General features: G+C 39.0%; 1 protein-coding gene across 3 annotated transcripts in view; it reads left to right on the top strand.

Moving 5' to 3' along the window:
• Positions 1-18,465, top strand: part of dennd3a (DENN/MADD domain containing 3a) — a 42,422-nt gene extending 23,957 nt beyond the window's left edge. For 2 of the 3 annotated variants that reach the window (XM_057828270.1, XM_057828272.1), the window contains 9 exons: positions 1,767-1,896; positions 1,970-2,077; positions 5,365-5,462; positions 10,107-10,261; positions 10,377-10,443; positions 10,573-10,645; positions 10,720-10,838; positions 11,000-11,137; positions 16,628-18,465. In XM_057828270.1, the coding sequence (XP_057684253.1) occupies positions 1,767-1,896; positions 1,970-2,077; positions 5,365-5,462; positions 10,107-10,261; positions 10,377-10,443; positions 10,573-10,645; positions 10,720-10,838; positions 11,000-11,137; positions 16,628-16,822 (1,083 nt within the window). In that variant the 3' untranslated portion in view covers positions 16,823-18,465. Of the gene's footprint in view, positions 1-1,766; positions 1,897-1,969; positions 2,078-5,364; positions 5,463-10,106; positions 10,262-10,376; positions 10,444-10,572; positions 10,646-10,719; positions 10,839-10,999; positions 11,138-16,627 lie in introns of those variants that run through there. The other variant, XR_009061900.1, reaches the window with a different exon arrangement.
• Positions 18,466-18,976: the final 511 nt, after the last annotated feature.

Here is an 18,976-nt window from a genome sequence, read left to right as displayed (position 1 = left end):
AAAAAAAAAAACTTTAGCATTTTATAGCATTTAAGCTAGCAGACTAACCCTCTATCCAAATTAGCCAATTGTTCTTTTGTTGTACACAGATCCTCATTTTTTTTTAAAATGATATCGTTTGAGGCTCAGCTCAGGTGTTTTAATTTTTCATGTTCCTTATCCGATTACTCGATTATTCGAACTAACTAGTCCATCAATTAATCGACTACTAAAATATTCGATAGCTGCAGCCCTAGTCTGCTTTAACTAAAATGACCCACACATTTATAGGTTTTCATATTTTGATGATGATGCATGCAAACAGTGACAAAAGGGGGAAAAAAATAAGTGAACCCTCTGCCTAAGGAGACTTAAAGAGCAATTGAAAACAATATTTACCAAATAATTTAAGTCTGGTGTGTGCCCAATCTTGATGAGAAGCACTGTCTGTTGTGCGTCATGGTCAAAAGGGCTGTCTGAAGACCTGCGATCAAGGAATGTTGATTTGTATAAAGCTGAAAAAGGATTTAAAAAATCTATAAAAGTCTGGATTTTCATTCATCGACAGTCAGAGAAGTTGTGTACAAATGGAGAGAGTTTGGCACTGTTGCTTCTCTCCCAAGGATTGGCCGTCCACCAAAGACGATGCCAAAAGTTCAGTGCAGAATACTCAGAGACGTAAAAAAAGAACCCTAGAGTGTCTGCTAAAGACTTCCAGAAATCACTGGCACAGTCCAAAATCTCTGTGCACACATCAATTATATGTAAAACTACCAAGAATGGTGTTCATGGGAGAAATCCGCGGAGGAAGCCACTGTTGTCTAAAAAAGCATTGTAGCTCATTTAATGTTCACAAAAAGACATTTGGACACTCCACGGACGTTTTGGCAAAATATTTTGTGGACTGATAAAACCAAAGTTGAATTGTTTGGGAGTAACACACAATGCCATGTGTGGAAGAAAAACGGAACAGCTCACCAACATCATTACCTCATCCCCACCATGAAGCATGGTGGAGGGAGCATCATGATTTAGGGCTGTTATGCTACCTCAGGGCCTGGACAACTCGCAATCATTAATGGAAGAATGAATTCAAAAGTTTATCAGGATGTTTTGCAGGAACACCTGAGGCCGTCTGTCAGACAATTGAAGCTAAAAAGAGGATGGATGCTGCAACAAGACAATGATTCAAAACACAGAAGTAAATCCACTTCAGAATGGTTTCAGAAGAACAAAATTAACATTCTGGAGTGGCAAAGTTAAAGTCCAGACTCTACCTCCGTTGAGATGCTGTGGCATGACCTAAAGACAGCGATTCATGCCAGACCTCCCAGGAATCTGACTGACCTACTGCATTTTTGTAGAGAAGAATAGGCTAAGATTAGTCCTGATCGATGTGCCAGACTGATCTGCACCTACAGGAAACGTCTGGTTGAAGTTATTGCTGCCAAAGGGGGGGGGGGGGGGGGGGACAAAATATTAAATGTGATGGTTCAAATACTTATTTCCCCCCCTTCTGTCATTTTTTGCATGCTATCCTCATTAAAATATGAAAATGTTTGGGTGGTTTTAGTTAAAGCAGACACCGTTTTTTTCATCTGTGTGATTTTGACAAAGATCAGATCACATTTGATGGTGATTTTATGCAGAAATGTGAGAGATTCCAAAAGGTTCAGACACTTTCCCATACCACTGTCTAACACGAGTAGCTCAGTAACAAATCTGAAATATCTAATGTGAAAGCTTGCTTGTGGAAACAAGTTCAACCAGTGGCTGTTTGTTTCCAGGACCCCCAGTATATGCAGCAGGCCTTGACTAACGCCTTGCTGATGGACGCGGTAGTTGGCAGTCTCCAGAGTAGCAAAGCGACTTACGCCGCCTCCAAGCTAGCTCACTTTGACCGCATCAAGATGGAAGGTAAGCAAGACAAAATGCAATCTAATTCATACGGACAGATTACCAGTTTTTCCTTCGGTTGATGTGTTTCCAGTGCCAATGATGGTTCCCAGGACGACCGCCGAGGCACTGAAGCACAAAATTAATCCTTCCTTGGAACTTGCCGCGCCTCGATCCGTTGATGTTCTTCTGTACACGCCAGGTGACACGAAACACAGTTAACTTTTATCATGATGCGTCGACACTCCTTCCACCGCTGACTTTGTGTCGCCGTAAAGTCAGTGAGGTTATCATAAAGACACTCATAAATATATTCATGTTTTAGTGTCCTATGCTTGAGCACAGATGCGTAACTACTGCAATCATTTAAAAGCAAAAAGGAATGTGGACTTTACAAGCATTGCAATGTGGAGTGTGTATAGCTAACTTTGTTAACATAGCTTAGTGGCCTGGAAAAGGTTAGTACAATAGCATTTTTGGGCGATTGTTCATGTTTGAGTTACTGCTAAGCTCTTCTGTTCTCTTGGGAGTTAAATTCACCTGTTTTTACAACAATAAATGTGTCAAATATAGTGCTGCACCGATCAAATGATTGACTCGAGTAATTCGATAAGAAGCTTTGAATCAAATTTTGCTGCTTCGAGTATACGTTTAATTTAAGTGGCGTTGTAATGATTTGTTTTGAACGTGTTTGCATTTAGTTTTATTGATTTGGGTGGATAAACTGACATTACTCATTTAACATGGCTGACTCCAGCTACTCCCTGTTAAGATCAACATATGGTAAGTTTTTCTTTAAGCTAATGTTTATTTATGCAATTGTATTTTAGTTTATAGGTATTTTAGCCGTTTTTTGTCGGAATATGTGTCTGAAGGATTTGTTTAGAACATTGTTTAAAAAAAAAAAAGTTAGCATTTTATAGTATTTAAGCTAGCGGACATTTGCTATGCAAGTTAGCTAACTGTTCTTTTGTTGTACTTACATCATTTTTTAATACCCTTTGAGGCTAAGATCAGGTATTTTATCTTTTTAATGAAAGTGAAATTCTGCATATTTTGAAGAAACACTGTGTATTCAAATGTTATGCTATTTTGAAAGTGCAATCTAGCAAGCCTTTGTTTTACATCTCCTAAAATTTATTTTGCAACACATTATAGTCCGATTACTCGATTATTCCTACTAATTAGTTGATAGATTAATCGACAACTAAAATAATCAATAGCTGCAGCCCTAGTTAAGTACAGTACTGTACTATGAATGAATGAATGAATGGAATTTTATTGTCATCATCATCGGTATCATTGACAATCATTGACAATTACAATATGTGATATGATTTGCCCGAAGGAACCGAACTATTAAATTTAAGAAAGAATTTAGGAGTGTTTTTGGAGTCCATAACTGAAGTGTATTTGTGTTTTTATTCATTTAAATTTTATTTATTATAAGTGAGACCTGGTCCACCCACATTTGCGGACATCACTTTTTGGATCATGTCGGCCATGGATAACAAATGTTAATATTGTGGCTTACATTTCCCCGTATAAGAACGCCAGTTTTTTTTTTTTTTTTACTTACCAAAAATTACCCTTATAAAGCGTAAAACTGGTTTTGTTAGAACGTGTTTTATTAGTTCCTTCTTTTATGTTCTTGATTACTTTTTGAATTTGCAAAATGAGCTGGTCACCGTGACCTATTAATATCTTTTATGAATAAAAAAAAAAAACAGAATTGTCAATTCATGCAATCTTGCTTTAGCCCAGAAACTGTGAAATGATGTCTTCATTTTATAACAGCAAAGTTATCTAGTTCATATAAAAAAATAAAGATAAAAAAAAAAAAAAACGTTTGTGATGATACAACTATGTCTGAATACTGGAGGATGAAGTTCCAGTGGGCATCTGGTGCCACTTAAGACTTCCCTCTGGTGGCAGGCTGACTCAGCGTCTCAGCTCTTCCTGTCGCCTCTTTGCCGTTTGTGTTTGTGGTGATAGAACAAACGTGACCATTCAGTCTGTGGCCGTCAGCTTCTCCTCTCGCTCAGCGCTCGTTCGAATGTAGGTCACTACTTGAATTCCTGGCGCTTGGCCACAACGCTCCCTCTTCTCCTGTCAAAAACTTCCTTCCACTCCCTCTGACGTCATGCCACCTCGCCGAGTTTCTCACTCTCTTCTCAACCATGTTTTGGAAGATAAACACTGCCGTTCAAATACCAGAATCTGACCGTTAGCTGAGGCAGGGTGGGGTTGGACTTCTACAGGTTTCTCCAGAGTCTTTTGTTTTTGGCAGCCCTTCAGCCTAATTTTCGTCTTAGTCTTTTGGACGATAATACTTAATCTTATTAGTCCTATTTTAGTCATCTCAAAATTTTTTTGTCTTTGTCCCGTTTTTGTTGACGAAACATTAATTTTGTCTAGATTTAGTCGACGTTTACTAAAAATGTTTTCATCTATAAATTTTTTTTTAAAAATACTCAAAAATTAACCCATTCTTGCCAAATGTATCACATTTGATACACTTAAAATTTCATGATTTTGAGTCTAATTTACATTTTTGACATATCTTTCCTCAAAAAAAAAAAAAAAAATGAATGCAAGTCAACTCATGCATCTGCAGGTTCCATGTAAAAAAAAAAATAAATAAAAAAAAACAGGATTTAGCAAGGGTTATAGATATTAGAGCGCTTATTACACGTATTATTATTTTTTTCTTTTTTACAAATTTGAAAAAAAGGTTTCATTCAGACATTATTTTTCAAATTTTGTGATTCTCTGAGAATTGCTTCACATTGCAGGCATTAAAGGGTTAATAAATAAAGGTTTTCAACTATTTTGAATGAACATTGACGGACGAGCACATATTGTAGCGTCTATCTACAAGGACAACACCAACTTGGTGATAATACACACTCAGCAGGAAAACAGTACATTATTTTCAATTACTTACACCCACCTTATCGCCACGAACTGTAAGTAAAAAATGACTAAGAGTTTAAGAGGATGCCTGCCATTAGCATTAGCCTAATGCGAACGCGAAAGCTATGCTAATGCTACGAGTTACATTTAGTGTATGATGATCACTCAGCCAGCACAGACCTTTAAAGGCTAAAGCAACACACAACCACACACTGGTGACACACACACACTGGTGACACAACCAGCCACTGCTAACTGCACATAAAATGTCACACATTGTGAACATGTTTTTTTTTTTTTAACAGTAACACCTTTTTAAAATATTATTTCGATTGTTGACAGGAGCATATCGATAATCTTTTGGGAGACAAAGTATCACGATATATCACCATTTTGAATATTTTGTCACACCCTTAGTAGAAATCATAAATCTGACATGCAACATGCCATGCAGGTTGATTTAAATCACACCTGCTGAGTCATAAACCCCTTATGGTTTGCTAGTCACACATTGGTGATAAAAGTATGTGAAATGATTGTGTGTGCGTGACTGTGCCTTTTTGTTTATTCCAGGTCAGTTGTGGGTGTCAGTGAGCGGTGGCAAGGTGATGGTGTTTGACGCCTCCAGCTGGTCCCTGACACACACGTGTCAAGTCGGGAATGCCAGACTGGTAAAGACAAAAAAAAGTGCAAAATGTACAAAAACTGCAGTTGTGTGCAAATCTAAACACAACACAACAACTCCAAACATTTACAAATAGAAAATTGGGCAGCATGCCCACATAACAACCTGACTGCCTTGTGTTACCGGGCAGACTAGTGACGATAAAATGGAGCATGTGTGCTACTGACAGACACACTTAAACGCTTTTTTCCCTCATTAACTTCTATGGCCTCTCTCGTAAACATGTTTCATGTGCCCATCGTGCTTGTTGTTCATCACGGCGCCGTGGAGCTGACCTTTGGTCACATGAAATACGTTAACTCGGTGCTTTCCCACGCGCACACGGTTACATTTGAATAACACCTCATTCAACTAAAAGTAGATCATTCATTTGTGTTTCTGTTGAATTTTTCATACATCAGAAGTACCCAAAGCATGGAAATCTACATTTAAGGCTGCTTTCGTGTAGTGGGTCACACAGACCTGATCAAGTTTTTTTTTAATGGTCAAAAAATTGTTTGATGTAGTTTTTTGGTGAAAACATTTTGAATGGAATTATTAGTAAAGTTGTACCTCTACTTGCGAACATCTCTACATGCAGAATTTTCGGGTTCGACATGCCTCAATGGGGGAAATAATTCCTCTTATTATGAAAGAAATTTCAGGATATGAAAGGCAAAAATACAGTATGGGCTTCTACTCTCAGCTCCCAGAGGTTACTGACTAAACATAGCTGCTCTGCCATTTGCTATTGCCTTGCATCTTTCTGGCATCCAATTGGCTAAGAGGTACCGCTACCGTGTGTGTATACAGTCATGTGAAAAAATTAGGACACCCCATTAAATATTCAGTTCTTTCTGAAAAAATGTTATCAATATCGATGTCTGATCTTGTTTTTCTTGATCTCTGGAAGAGAAGGTGATTTAATTGCAGGTAAACAACAAAAATTAACATTATTTTACTCATTAAACCAAATATATCAACAAAAATGCATATTCTAACTGAGGAAAAAGTTAGGAAACCCTACCACCTAATAGCTAGTGTTACCCACATTGGCTGAAATAACTTCAGTGAGACACTTTTTGTAGCATCAGTCTGAAGAAAGTTTGCCCCACTTCTCAACGCAGAATACTTTCAGCTGTGAGATGTTTGAGGGGTTTTCTGCATGTACTGTACAGCCCGTTTCAAGTCATCTCAATGGGATTAAGATCTGGGCTTTGACTCTGCCATTCCAGGACTCTTCATTTCTTCCTTTTTAGCCAGTCCTTGGTGGATTTACTGGTATGTTTTGGCATTGTCATGTTGCAGGGTCCTGTTTCGCTTCAGTTGTATTTTTTTCACATACTATCTCACGTTTCTTAAGCAAACTCTGATACACGATAGAATTCATGGTGGACTCCATGATGGTGAGCTGGACAGGTCCTGCTGAAGCAAAGCATCCCCATAGAATGACACTTCCACCTCCATGCTTCACAGTTGGTATGAGGTTCTTTTCCTGGAATGCTGTATTGGGTTTACGCCAAACATGTCCTCTGTTCTGATGTCCAGATATTTCAATTTTAGATTCATCTGTCCAAAGAACATTATTCCAGACGTCCTGGTCTTTGTCTACATTCACTCTGGCAAGCTTCAGTCTGGCCTTCATGTTTCTTCTTGGAGAGGAAAGGTTTCCTCCTTGCACACCTCCCATGAAGGTTAAACTTGTAAACTCTCTTACTGATTGTAGAGACAAGCACTTTCACATCAACAGTAGCAAGAGCCTGCTGTAGGTCACATGATGACATTTTAGGGTTTTTGGAGACTTCTTTTGGCGGGTGAACTTGCTTGGACGGCCAGACCTGGGCATGTTGGCAGTTGTTTTGAATGTCCTCCACTTGTAGACTATTTTCCGGACAGTGGAATGGACGATTTTATATTCTTTTGAGATCTTTGAAATCCCTCACCAGACTCATATGCGTCTACAATCTTCTTTCTGAAGGCCTCAGACCGCAGACCATGGTGTTTTCTCTCACTTCAAAAGTCAGGGGCACACCAAACTCAATTTGAGGTTTAAATACGGCAAGCTTCTTCAAAACAATGGGTAACGATGTTCTAATCGTGTGCACCTGATATGATACACCTGTGTGTGATTTTAGCCATTTTAAGTGTGATTGTATGTGGGGGTGTCCTGATTTATAGCTCAACAGAAATTTCATTTATTTAAAGTTACATTTTACAAAAACTTATTTTAAAAAATCTTTTTTTTTTTTTTCAGTTTTTATTGTTTAGTTCTATTATTTGAAACTCTCAAGATTGTTAAAATTAATATTAGATATCCATATGACCAAATATGTTAGAAAACACACAGGCTTCCATAAGGTGTCCTAATTTTTTCACATGACAGTATGTGTATCCGAGCATCCTTTCATTCGCCCCATTCGGGCCATGAGGTGTTCTCACAGCTTTACGTGAGTGTATTAACTTTTATTCTTGTTTGTTTTTTTGCATCATACACAACTCTCGTTTTATGTTTTTTGTGCAACAATCTAATTGTAACATGTACTAATCCTTCTCAAAAAAATTAGCATATTGTGATAAAGTTAATTATTTTCTGTAATGTAGTGATAAACATTAGACGTTCATATATTTTAGATTCATTACACTCAACGGAAGTAGTTCAAGCCTTTTATTGTTTTAATATTGATGATTTTGGCAAAAAAAAAGTCAAGAAAAACAAAAAAAATGCCTATCTCAAATTAGCATATTTAATCCGACCAATACAAAAAAGTGTTTTTAATACAAAAAAAAAAAGTCAACCTTCAATTAATTATATCAGCTATGCACTCAATACTTGGTCGGGATTCCTTTTGCAGAAATGACTGCTTTAATACGGCGTGGCATGGAGGCAATCAGCCCATGGCACTGTTATGGAGGCCCAGGATGCTTCGATAGCGGCCTTAAGCTCATCCACAGTGTTGGGTCTGGTGTCTCCCGACTTCTTCACGATATCCCACAGATTCTCTATGGGGTTCAGGTCGGAAGAGTTGGCAGGCCAATTGAGCACAGTAATGCCATGGCCAGTCCACCATTTACCAGTGGTTTTGGCACGGTGAGCAGGTGCCAGTTCGTGCTGAAAAATTAAATCTTCATCTCCATAAAGCTTTTCAGCTCCAAAATCTCCTGATAGCTAGCTGCATTGACCCTGCCCTTGATAAAACACGGTAGACCAACACCAGCAGCTGACATGGCACCCCAGACCATCACTGACTGTGGGTACTTGACACTGGACTTGAGGCATTTTGGCATTTCCTTCTCCCCAGTCTTCCTCCAAACTCTGGCACCTTGATTTCCGAATGACATGCAGAATTTGCTTTCATCTGAAAAAAGTACTTTGGACCACTGAGCAACAGTCCAGTGCTGCTTCTCTGGAGCCCAGGTCAGGCGCTTCTGCCATTACCAGCACACGCCTGTGCACGGTTGCTCTGGATGTTTCTACTCCAGACTCTGTCCACTGTTTCTGCAGGGTCCCCCAAGGTCTGGAATCGGCCCTTCTCAACAATCTTTCTCAGGGTGCGGTCCCCTCTTCTGATTGTGCAGCGTTTCCTGCCACACTTTTTACTTCCCACAGACTTCCCACTGAGGTGCCTTGATACAGCACTCTGGGAACAGCCTATTCGCTCAGAAATTTCTTTCTTTGTCTTGGCCTCTTGCTTGAGGGTGTCAATGATGGCCTTCAGGTCGGCAGTCTTACCCATGATTGCGGTTTTGAGTAATGAACCAGGCTGGGAGTTTTTAAAAGCCTCAGGAATCTTTCGCAGGGGTTTTGAGTTAATTCTTTGATTCAGATGATTAGGTTAGTAGCTTCTTTAGACTACCTTTTCATGATATGCTAATTTTTTGAGATAGGGATTTTTGGTTTTTCTTGATTTTTTTGCCAAAATCATCAATATTAAAACAATAAAAGGCTTGAACTACTTCAGTTGTGTGTAATGAATCTAAACTATATGAAAGTCTAATGTTTATCAGTACATTACAGAAAATAATGAACTTTACCAGAATATGCTAATTTCTTTTAGAAGGACTAGTACGGACTGTCTCAGGAAATTAGAATACACAATATTCAAATTTTTTGAGACAGTCCTGTGTATATATACAGGACTGTCTCAGGAAATTAGAATATTGTGTATTCTAATTTCCTGAGACAGTCCAGTATATGATACATGTTTTGCTGCATTTTTATGCTTTATAAAAGATTTATGTCTGAATTTTGGGGGGCTCGGAACAGATTAGGGCATTAACATGAAAAACGCATCTCTACTTTCAGAATTTTCAGGTTACAAAACTACTTCCAGAACCAATTAATTTTGTATGTAGAGGTACCACTGTATCGAGAGTTGTGATGTCCACCAGGATTATATTATAAACCAATTTGATGTAGTTTTCGAAGACATTGTTTTTTCATTCAACAAATGTTAGAACGTTTAAATCCTATTAAACACTGTTCGAATTTTAACAAGTAGTTTCATTATTAACAGGGTAACATGAAAATTTGTCAAAGGACCGTATAACACGTTTGCCATCTAGTGGAGTTAATGGAGAATTACACAAGGAGTTCAATACAGTTATTTCATGTATTTAAAGACTCACAATTCGCTTCATTCTGTTTTTTCAGAACTGCATGCTGGCAGTAGACAAAGACCAAGTGTGGATGGGTTCCGAAGATTCCGTCATCTATATCATTAGCATAGTGGCCATGGTCTGCAACAGGCAACTGACGGATCACAGGTCCGAGGTGACCGGACTTGCTCTCGACACAGACAAATATAGGTGAATCATATGATAGATGTGAATTTTTCAAAGTCTATTTGATTTCTTTAGCATTTTTCCCCTTTAGATTAAAGTTTTGGGAAAAGCCAAGTGTGGTAACAATGTTTTCTTTCAGTCAGAAGGTGGCATACTCCTGCAGCGCCGAGGGAACAGTTATAGTGTGGGACGTCTCCACACTGCAGGTTAGTATTAATTCTATAAACATTGACATTTTTTCTTCACAGATGTGTTTAACATCTTAAATATTTCTTTTTAAAAAGTGTTTTCGCCTAACATTTAAATACAATACACATTCTTTGCCAACTCGTCAGGTGAAGAAGAACTTTCGCCTCTCCTGTGACCGCCTGCAGTCGGTCTACAGCTATAATGTGACCCTGTGGTGCTGTAGGTGTCTTATAGTCAGTTGAAAGGCCACTTGAAAATCAATTCATCTGTGTGTGTTCTATCTTTATGTATAGGTTCCAGGGACAGCATCATGGAGGTGTGGCGGAATGGAACTTTAAAACATCGTCTCAATCTGCCAGAGCAACACAAAGGGTCCACAGTTACATTCAGCACTGTGCTGTTGATACACGAGGTAAAAAACAATTTAGAGACTCATTGAATTACACCAGGGAAAAAGGAAAACTCACACGTGGAGTCAAATTATTTTAACGCTATTACAGGTTTTCTCTTAGGTGTTGATGCCGGCTCATTGTTTGCTCATCCATGTGACATTTGCGTTTCTTTGTGCGGCAGAGGGAGGAGCTATGGAGCATATGTGCAGACTCTGGAGACGTATGTATTTGGCATGCAAAAGATGCGTCAAAACCTTACCACCGTGTGGCGCTTCAGGACTGCACAGGATGTCATTGCATGATTAAAGTGAAAAATCAGGTGAACACAGACTGCTATTTGAACATTTTATTTTTTTATATTTACAGTGGGGCAAATAAGTATTTAGTCAACCACTAATTGTGCAAGTTCTCCCACTTGAAAATATGAGAGGCCTGTAATTGTCAACATGGGTAAACATCAACCATGAGAGACAGAATGTGGGGGAAAAAAATCGAAAATCACATTGTTTGATTGTTAAAGAATTTATTTGCAAATCATGGTGCAGAATACGTATTTGGTCAATACCAAAAGTTCATCTCAATACTTTATTATGTACCCTATGTTGGCAATAACGGAGGCCAAACGTTTTCTGTAACCCTTCACAAGCTTTTCACACACTGTTGTTGGTATTTTGGCCCATTCCTCCATGCAGACCTTCTCCTTTGGGGCTGTCATTGGGCAACACGGACTTTCAACTCCCTCCCCAGATTTTCTATGGGGTTGAGATCTGGAGACTGGCTAGGCCACTCCAGGACCTTGAAATGCTTCTTTCAAAGCCACTCCTTTGTTGCCCTGGCTGTGTGTTTGGGATCATTGTCATGCTGAAAGACCCAGCCACGTCTCATCTTCAATGCCCTTGCTGATGGAAGGAGATTTTCACTCAAAATCTTTCGATACATGGTCCCATTCATTCTTTCCTTTACACAGATCAGTCGTCCTGGTCCCGTTGCAGAAAAACAGCCCCAAAGCATGATGTTTCCACCCCCATGCTTAACAGTGGGTATGGTGTTCTTCGGATGCAATTCAGTATTCTTTCTCCTCCAAACACGAGAACCTGAGTTTCTACCAAAAAGTTCTATTTTGGTTTCATCTGACCATAACACATTCTCCCAGTCCTCTTTTGGATCATCCAAATGCTCTCTAGCGAACCGCAGACGGGCCTGAACGTGTACTGGCTTCAGCAGGGGGACATGTCTGGCAGTGCAGGATTTGAGTCCCTGGCGGCGCACTGTGTTACTGATAGTAACCTTTGTTACTGTGGTCCCAACTCTCTGTAGGTCATTCACTAGGTCCCCCCAAGTGGTTCTGGGATGTTTGCTCACCGTTCTTGTTATCATTTTGACGCTGCAGGGTGAGATCTTGTATGGAGCCCCAGATCGAGAGAGATTATCAGTGGTCTTTTATGTCTTCCATTTTCTAATAATTGCTCCCACAGTTGATTTCTTTACACCAAGCGTTTTACCTATTGCAGATTCAGTCTTCCCAGCCTGTTGCAGGTCTACAATTTTGTGTCTGGTGTCCTTCGACAGCTCTTTGGTCTTGGCCATAGTGGAGTTTGGAGAGTGACTGACTGAGGTTGTGGACAGGTGTCTTTTATACCGATAATGAGTTAAAACAGGTGCCATTAATACAGGTAACGAGTGGAGCCTCGTTAGACCCCGTTAGAAGAAGTTAGACCTCTTTGACAGCCAGAAATCTTTCTTGTTTGTCGGTGACCAAATACTTATTTTCCACTCTAATTTGAAAATAAATTCTTTGAAAATCAAACAATGTGATTTTCTGTTTTTTTTCTACATTCTGTCTCTCATGGTTGAGGTTTACCCATGTTGACAATTTCAGGCCTCTCTAATCTTTTCAAGTAGGAGAACTTGCACAATTGGTGTTTGACTAAATACTTATTTGCCCCACTGTACATACTTTTTAAATTTTTGACATATTTAGTAAAGTTGGGCCAAACAATTGGAGTCAATCACAAAAAATATAACCAATCTTGTCCCTCATTTATGTCAAAAGGCAGTTAAATTAGGGTAAAGAATTGGGCTAGGGCCAATTGTTCCAAAAAACCTTTAAACTTCGCATTGTGTGACCTGTTTTTGAGAAAAATAAAAGAAAATTATCACCAGTTACTTTGCCAAGTAACTAATTACTTTTACATTCAGGTAACTGAGTTACTAACGCAATTACTTTTTGGGAGAAGTAATTTGTAACTGTAATTAATTTTTTAATGACTTTTTTTTTTTTTTAAGTAAGATTAACAACACTGGATATAAGTGCACTTTTTCAGTAGTTTCATACTTTATGATATGACCCCAAAATAACATTTACAATTGTAATGTCTGCCGCTTTTTACGATGATAAGGTGTAAACAAGTGGGTTTTGTATTGATGTTCCATGTAGTCATCTTGTGGTTATTGTTTCACGGCTGCTAGAGGGCTTTATAATCTTTCCTGTGTGAGTGAATTCAGTCAGAGAATACTTGGCTAGTGAATGCACACATTTGGCTCACATTCAAACTGTTCTTGCGTGATTTAATATAATTTAGTTTTTCTATTCTCCCAAAATATAATTTCCTCCAACCTTTTGATTCCCTTTTTGTAAAGCAAAATACAGCTGCATTTTAAATTATGTTAAATGAAGTTATAATTTTTTAGTTTTAAAATGAAGGTTAATCGTTGCAGCGCTATTGACTATTGTGTTTATTTCATAAATAAATAAAAAAATAATATCCATAGTATGAAACAGTTGTGCATCTAGATTGACTCACGGCACGTTTTTACATTGGAAAAAATCTTGCTGCACACCACAAACCAAAAATTATCCCAAATTTTTTTCTGTACAATTTATTCAATTATAAAATAATTTCTCAGTATGTATACTACTCAGTGTGAAACTTGAGCCTGTTTAGATGAACACAAAGTTGATATCCTTATTCTTCAGCAGCTCTCAGTCTTTTGTTTTTATTTATTTTTTTATAGCAGTTAGGCTTGAAAAAACTCAGAATTATCCGACAGGGGGACTTGAGCAATGTCTTTAAGCAAATCAGGGCCGAGCATCTCGCAGAAAATGGCTTTTTAGGCAGGTAGTATCGTGGTGTCAGACTTCTTGGATTTAGCAACAGGGTAACTGGCTTTTAGGGCTTTCTCATTTTCCTTCGTAGTTTTTATATTACAAAAAAAAAAGTTGCCTGTTTCTCTGTGTTTTCACGAAGGCGAACAAAATAGTCCATTGACTTGTTTTGAAGCGACGGGTGTTTCGTTTGGAGATGACGTTCAAACTTGCTTTGCACCATGGCGCTGTGCTGCTCGTGTCGCGTTCAAGAACTGCTCGGATTTTTAGCCATTAGCCACCTTGCTGTTCTCAACAATGTGTTGTAATGTAACATGGGGAGGATTGACGGTCGTCACATATGGATAAAATAGAGAGGACACTTTCAGTATATCGACACATAACGAGTCTAACCAAATAATGTACAGTAGACGTGTTGGTGGCTAGAAATCCGAGCAGTTTTTGAACGCGACACGAGCAAACTTCGCTCATCTGCATACGACCGAGAACTTTCTACCTACGCCTTCCTTCCTTCCTACTGCAACTCCGCCCGACGACGTATAAAAAATATTGTAATAGCCCCGAATTGGGAAATAGGAGAGGAGTCAGTGATGACTTTCCCACTTTATTGTGGCAACAATGGAAAATAATGAACAAAATAACAGCGGCATCCGCAACATGCGACCACTATGCCTGAACCATATTGGAAAAAACTATTGCTGCAATTTTTGGGGGATTTGCGATATTATTTTGCGATTTTAAATTTATTTATTTTTTATTTTTTTAAGAAATTTTCACGAGATGACTTGAATAGCTGTTTGGAAAGACTTTGGATGACTCACAATGACCAGCGCACAGTGATCCCTCGTTTTTCGCGGTTAATGGGGACCAGAACCCGCCGCGATAAGTGAAAAACCGCAAAGTTGCGCACCCCGCCCCCCAAATTTTTATTTTTTTGTGCGTGTGCTTAATGTATTTATTCAGATTTAGCATTGGAAAGAGATACATATAAGGCATGTTTTTTTTCTCACTTTTTCCCCAAAGTATGATTTTAAAAAATGTATGTATATATAATGCAGTGTTTCCCACCAATGAACGAGACTGAGACTTAAAAAGGAAAAAGGAGGGCTACGACGGCGGTCTGAAACCCGCGGCTCTTGGGCCGCATGCGGCTCTTTAGTACTGCTTCGGAGCTTTTTTTTTTTTTTTGGGGGAAAAAGATGGGGGAGGGAAATATATTTTTTGTTTTAATAGGATTTCTAGGAGGACAAACATGATGCAAACATTCTCTCAATTCATTAATATTGTAATGAAGTTAAACTTGTGGTGTCATCGTACAACAGAGTAGTCACGTGGTGCGCTATAGGATCCACTGCAGGGAAAATAAACATTTAATCATGAAGGCTAATTATGTATTTCTAGCCAACTTAGTCATTTTTATAGTAGGCTAATATAGCTAGTTTTGATAATTATAAGGCTTGTACAAGGCATACTGTATGTTTTTTTTGGGGGGGGGGGGGGGGGGTCAAATATGGCTCTTTCAACAGTTTGGGTTGCCAACCCTGAGTCACTACGAGATGTAAGTCGTACTATTGCTACGAGAAAAAAAAGTTTTATTTAAGTATTATTACATAGGGTAACGTAGCTGTAATCAGCAACGCATTTTACATACATGTACCGTAGCTGAGAGCCATAACATTAGCCTAGCTAATGAAATATTTCAAATATATCTTTGTTATGGTTCTTCTTGGGGAAAAAAATAATGAAAAAAAAAAAAAAAATTTCGCCGTGGCACGACATGGTGTGGCTGTCCGACTCCGATGCAGCCCACCACCACAGTTTCAAAAAATCCTATGGTCAGAGACCCTCCCACCACAGTCTCCTAAAATCCTGTGGGAAACACTGTAATGTGTATATATATATATATATATATATTAATAAATGGTTTTAAGCCCTTCAAATGTAATAATTATGATCAGTTTTAAACATAACTGTCCAACCAAATCATTTTTGACCAAGAATAAAGTACTGTAGTAGAAAAATGCTTGGCTTTATTAAATACTTCTGTTTATCTACCTTAGCTGTGACTCTTGGTGGACATGTAGAAATTACAAACTCCTCATGATCACTTCTGGCATTTAATTTATATGTCTCAAACGTCTCCACACACACACATTCATTCCAAAGCAGCTTCATTGCAGAAACTGTTTAACAAGTTAAACGATGATTGACAGCTGCTGCTCTGTGATGTCCGCTTCTTTGGTAAGATCAAAGATATCAGCATCGTTAACTTTAATAAGCAAGTGCTGCAGTGACTGAGGTTCAAAGAGCTGGGAGAGGGAGGGTGTGAGGCTCTGCGCAAAGCAGAAAGCAGGGCGTATGTGGATTAAAAAAAATAAAAACTATCGCACGTCCTTGCGATGGGACTATCGCGCACGCACACATCGCGATGGCGATGTTTAAACGATATATCGTTCAGGCTTAGCGACCGCTAACTTGCTCTCACGCCAGTCTCCCTCCCTCCTTGCTTGCTTCCTGCTATGTCACCACTCTGCAGTCTGATGGCCCCTTCAAGAGCACACACAGTTACGGACATTACAATATATATGTGTGAAATTAGTGTGAAATTTCTCGCGGCACACCTGACGATCTCTCACGGCACACTAGTGTGCCGCGGCACACCGGTTGAAAAACACTGATCTAGATTCCTTCTTCACTCCATAGGTGTGGGTTGGCGGCGTCGGCCGCACCTCCAGTAAAGGGAAAGTCTACATACTGGACGTGGAGCGCCGCCAGGTCCTCAAGGAGCTCCACGGTCACAGCGACAAGGTGACGGCGCTGTGCTCGGCCGAGGACCGCTACGTCCTCAGCGGCGCCGCCAAACACGATGGCAAGATCGCCATCTGGAAGGTGGAGTAGGGAGTGTTGTTTACAATCTGCATCCTCAACCTGGACAGAAACTCTGACGCAGAAAGCGGTTTAACTTTGTAGCCAAGTATTACATGAAGGCTTTTGTTCGGCAGCCTGGTCTCCAGCTGTGAATTCATTTTTTTATTAGTTTTGCGTTAATGAAACCTATTTAGAGAAGTGCTCATAATGGTGCTTGAACCCATTCATGAGCTTACACAAGTTATTTACCGGTAATAAGAGCCAAAATATTTCACTACATTGCTGCCTGGTAAAGAGGCATTTTTTCTAATCTTTCCACGTCGCTGCTCTTTATCATCGGCATGACGCGGAATGCAAATTTTTACACTTTTGAAGGTTGTATCAACAACCCGAGGAATTCTGCAAATGTGTGAAGTTTATCGACAGGGATTCACTTCTCCCTGAAAATGAAGTCAAGTTAACCAGCAATAACCACATAATCACTTTAAGGCCAGAAGGTGCCTCAAATATATTTATATTTCACTGTTTAATATGTATACTATAAAACAATAGGCATTTTTTCCTGGTGTATCTGTATATTTTATTTTAGTTACTGTGCACTATAAAGAAACTTCCTGTAATGAAGGAAGAAACGCAACACATTTATACTTTTTTTTTGTATGTACAAGACACTTGAGATTTTTTTACAGTAAATTGTGCAACGTAAACACCTAAAAAGTGCGTTTGTTGTTTGTTTTTACACCACTACACTCAGTTGCTACCTTCTACCAAATGAGGGCGCTGTTAATGCGTGTAAGTGAGAGCAAGTGAATTTTCTCACTCAGCATTTGGATGCTGTCCTAAGGGCTCTTTAGTTTACCAGTGTACTCTTTCGTTTTATGTATAAAAGGAACATATTTTCTCAAGTTGACATTTTTTTGTGTCTAAATTGTCTTACATGTATGAATTGGCTCATTGAAGCCAGGAACCGTTTAATCCTGTTTTGCAGGTCCGGAAAGATAAGTGGAGCTTCTGTTTTTCTTGCGACTTCTGAAGAAGTTCTTTAAAAAACCACAGAGCATTACTCACATGAGAGAGGCACAGGTTTACAGTAGAAGTGAAAACACACCCTTGTAGTGTTTGAGCAACAACAACAAAACTACTTCCGAGAAGAGTCTCCACTGTTGAACAAGTCGATTCAGTTGGATTCAGCAGGAGCAATGAAAGAAGTCATGACAAAGGAGCTCATTTCCTAGATAGGCCATTAAAATGAATATGCACTCACATGAGAAAATGAGAATTGGAAAAAAAAAATCCCCCCAAAACATTTGTGTTGTCGGTGCAGCCAGTACTTATGTTGTAAAATCAGCAGACAGTGCGAGCAGTTATGCCCTCATGTCTGATGGATATAATAACATGAACATGACGCCAGCTGACTTGCAACTGCTAAAAGAGGTTAATCCAAGGGCATGTATGACAGGGTTCACATATGGCCCAACCAGTATTGTTTTTTAGCCTGAGCATATTCATGATCAGTGTGAATGTAATAGTTTTTTTTTTAAATTGCAAGTTATTATATAAGTTCATAATAATAATGTTATCCTTCAGAACAACAATTTTACTTACATACAGTTGGGCCAATAAGTATTTAGTCAACCACTAATTGTGCAAGTTCTCCCACATGAAAATATTAGAGAGGCCTGTAATTGTCAACATGGGTAAACCTCAACCATGATAGACAATGTGGAAAAAAAAAAAAAACAGAAAATCATATTGATTGATTTTTAAAGAATTTATTAGCAAATAATGGTGGAAAATAAATATTTGGTCAATACCAAAAGTTCATATCAATACTTTGTTATGTACCCTTTGTTGGCAATAACAGAGGCCAAACGTTTTCTGTAACTCTTCACAAGCTTTTCACACACTTTTGTTGGTATTTTGGCCCATTCCTTGTTGCAGATCTCTTCTGGAGCAGTGATGTTTTGGGGCTGTGCTTGGGCAACATGGACTTTCAACTCCATCCTCACCCCTTGGCGTCAAAATGATAACAAGAACGGTGAGCAAAAATCCCAGCACCACACAGGGGGACCGAGTGAATGACCTACTGAGAGCTGGGACCACAGTAACAAAGGCTACTATCAGTAACACAATGCGCCGCTAGGGACTCAAATCCTGCACTGCCAGACATGTACCCCTGCTGAA

This window comes from Corythoichthys intestinalis, chromosome 22 (assembly GCF_030265065.1).
Source record: "Corythoichthys intestinalis isolate RoL2023-P3 chromosome 22, ASM3026506v1, whole genome shotgun sequence".
Classification (NCBI taxonomy): Eukaryota; Metazoa; Chordata; class Actinopteri; order Syngnathiformes; family Syngnathidae; genus Corythoichthys; species Corythoichthys intestinalis.
The sequence above is the reverse complement of the archived record's forward strand: the minus strand, read 5'-3'. Positions and strand labels throughout refer to the sequence as shown.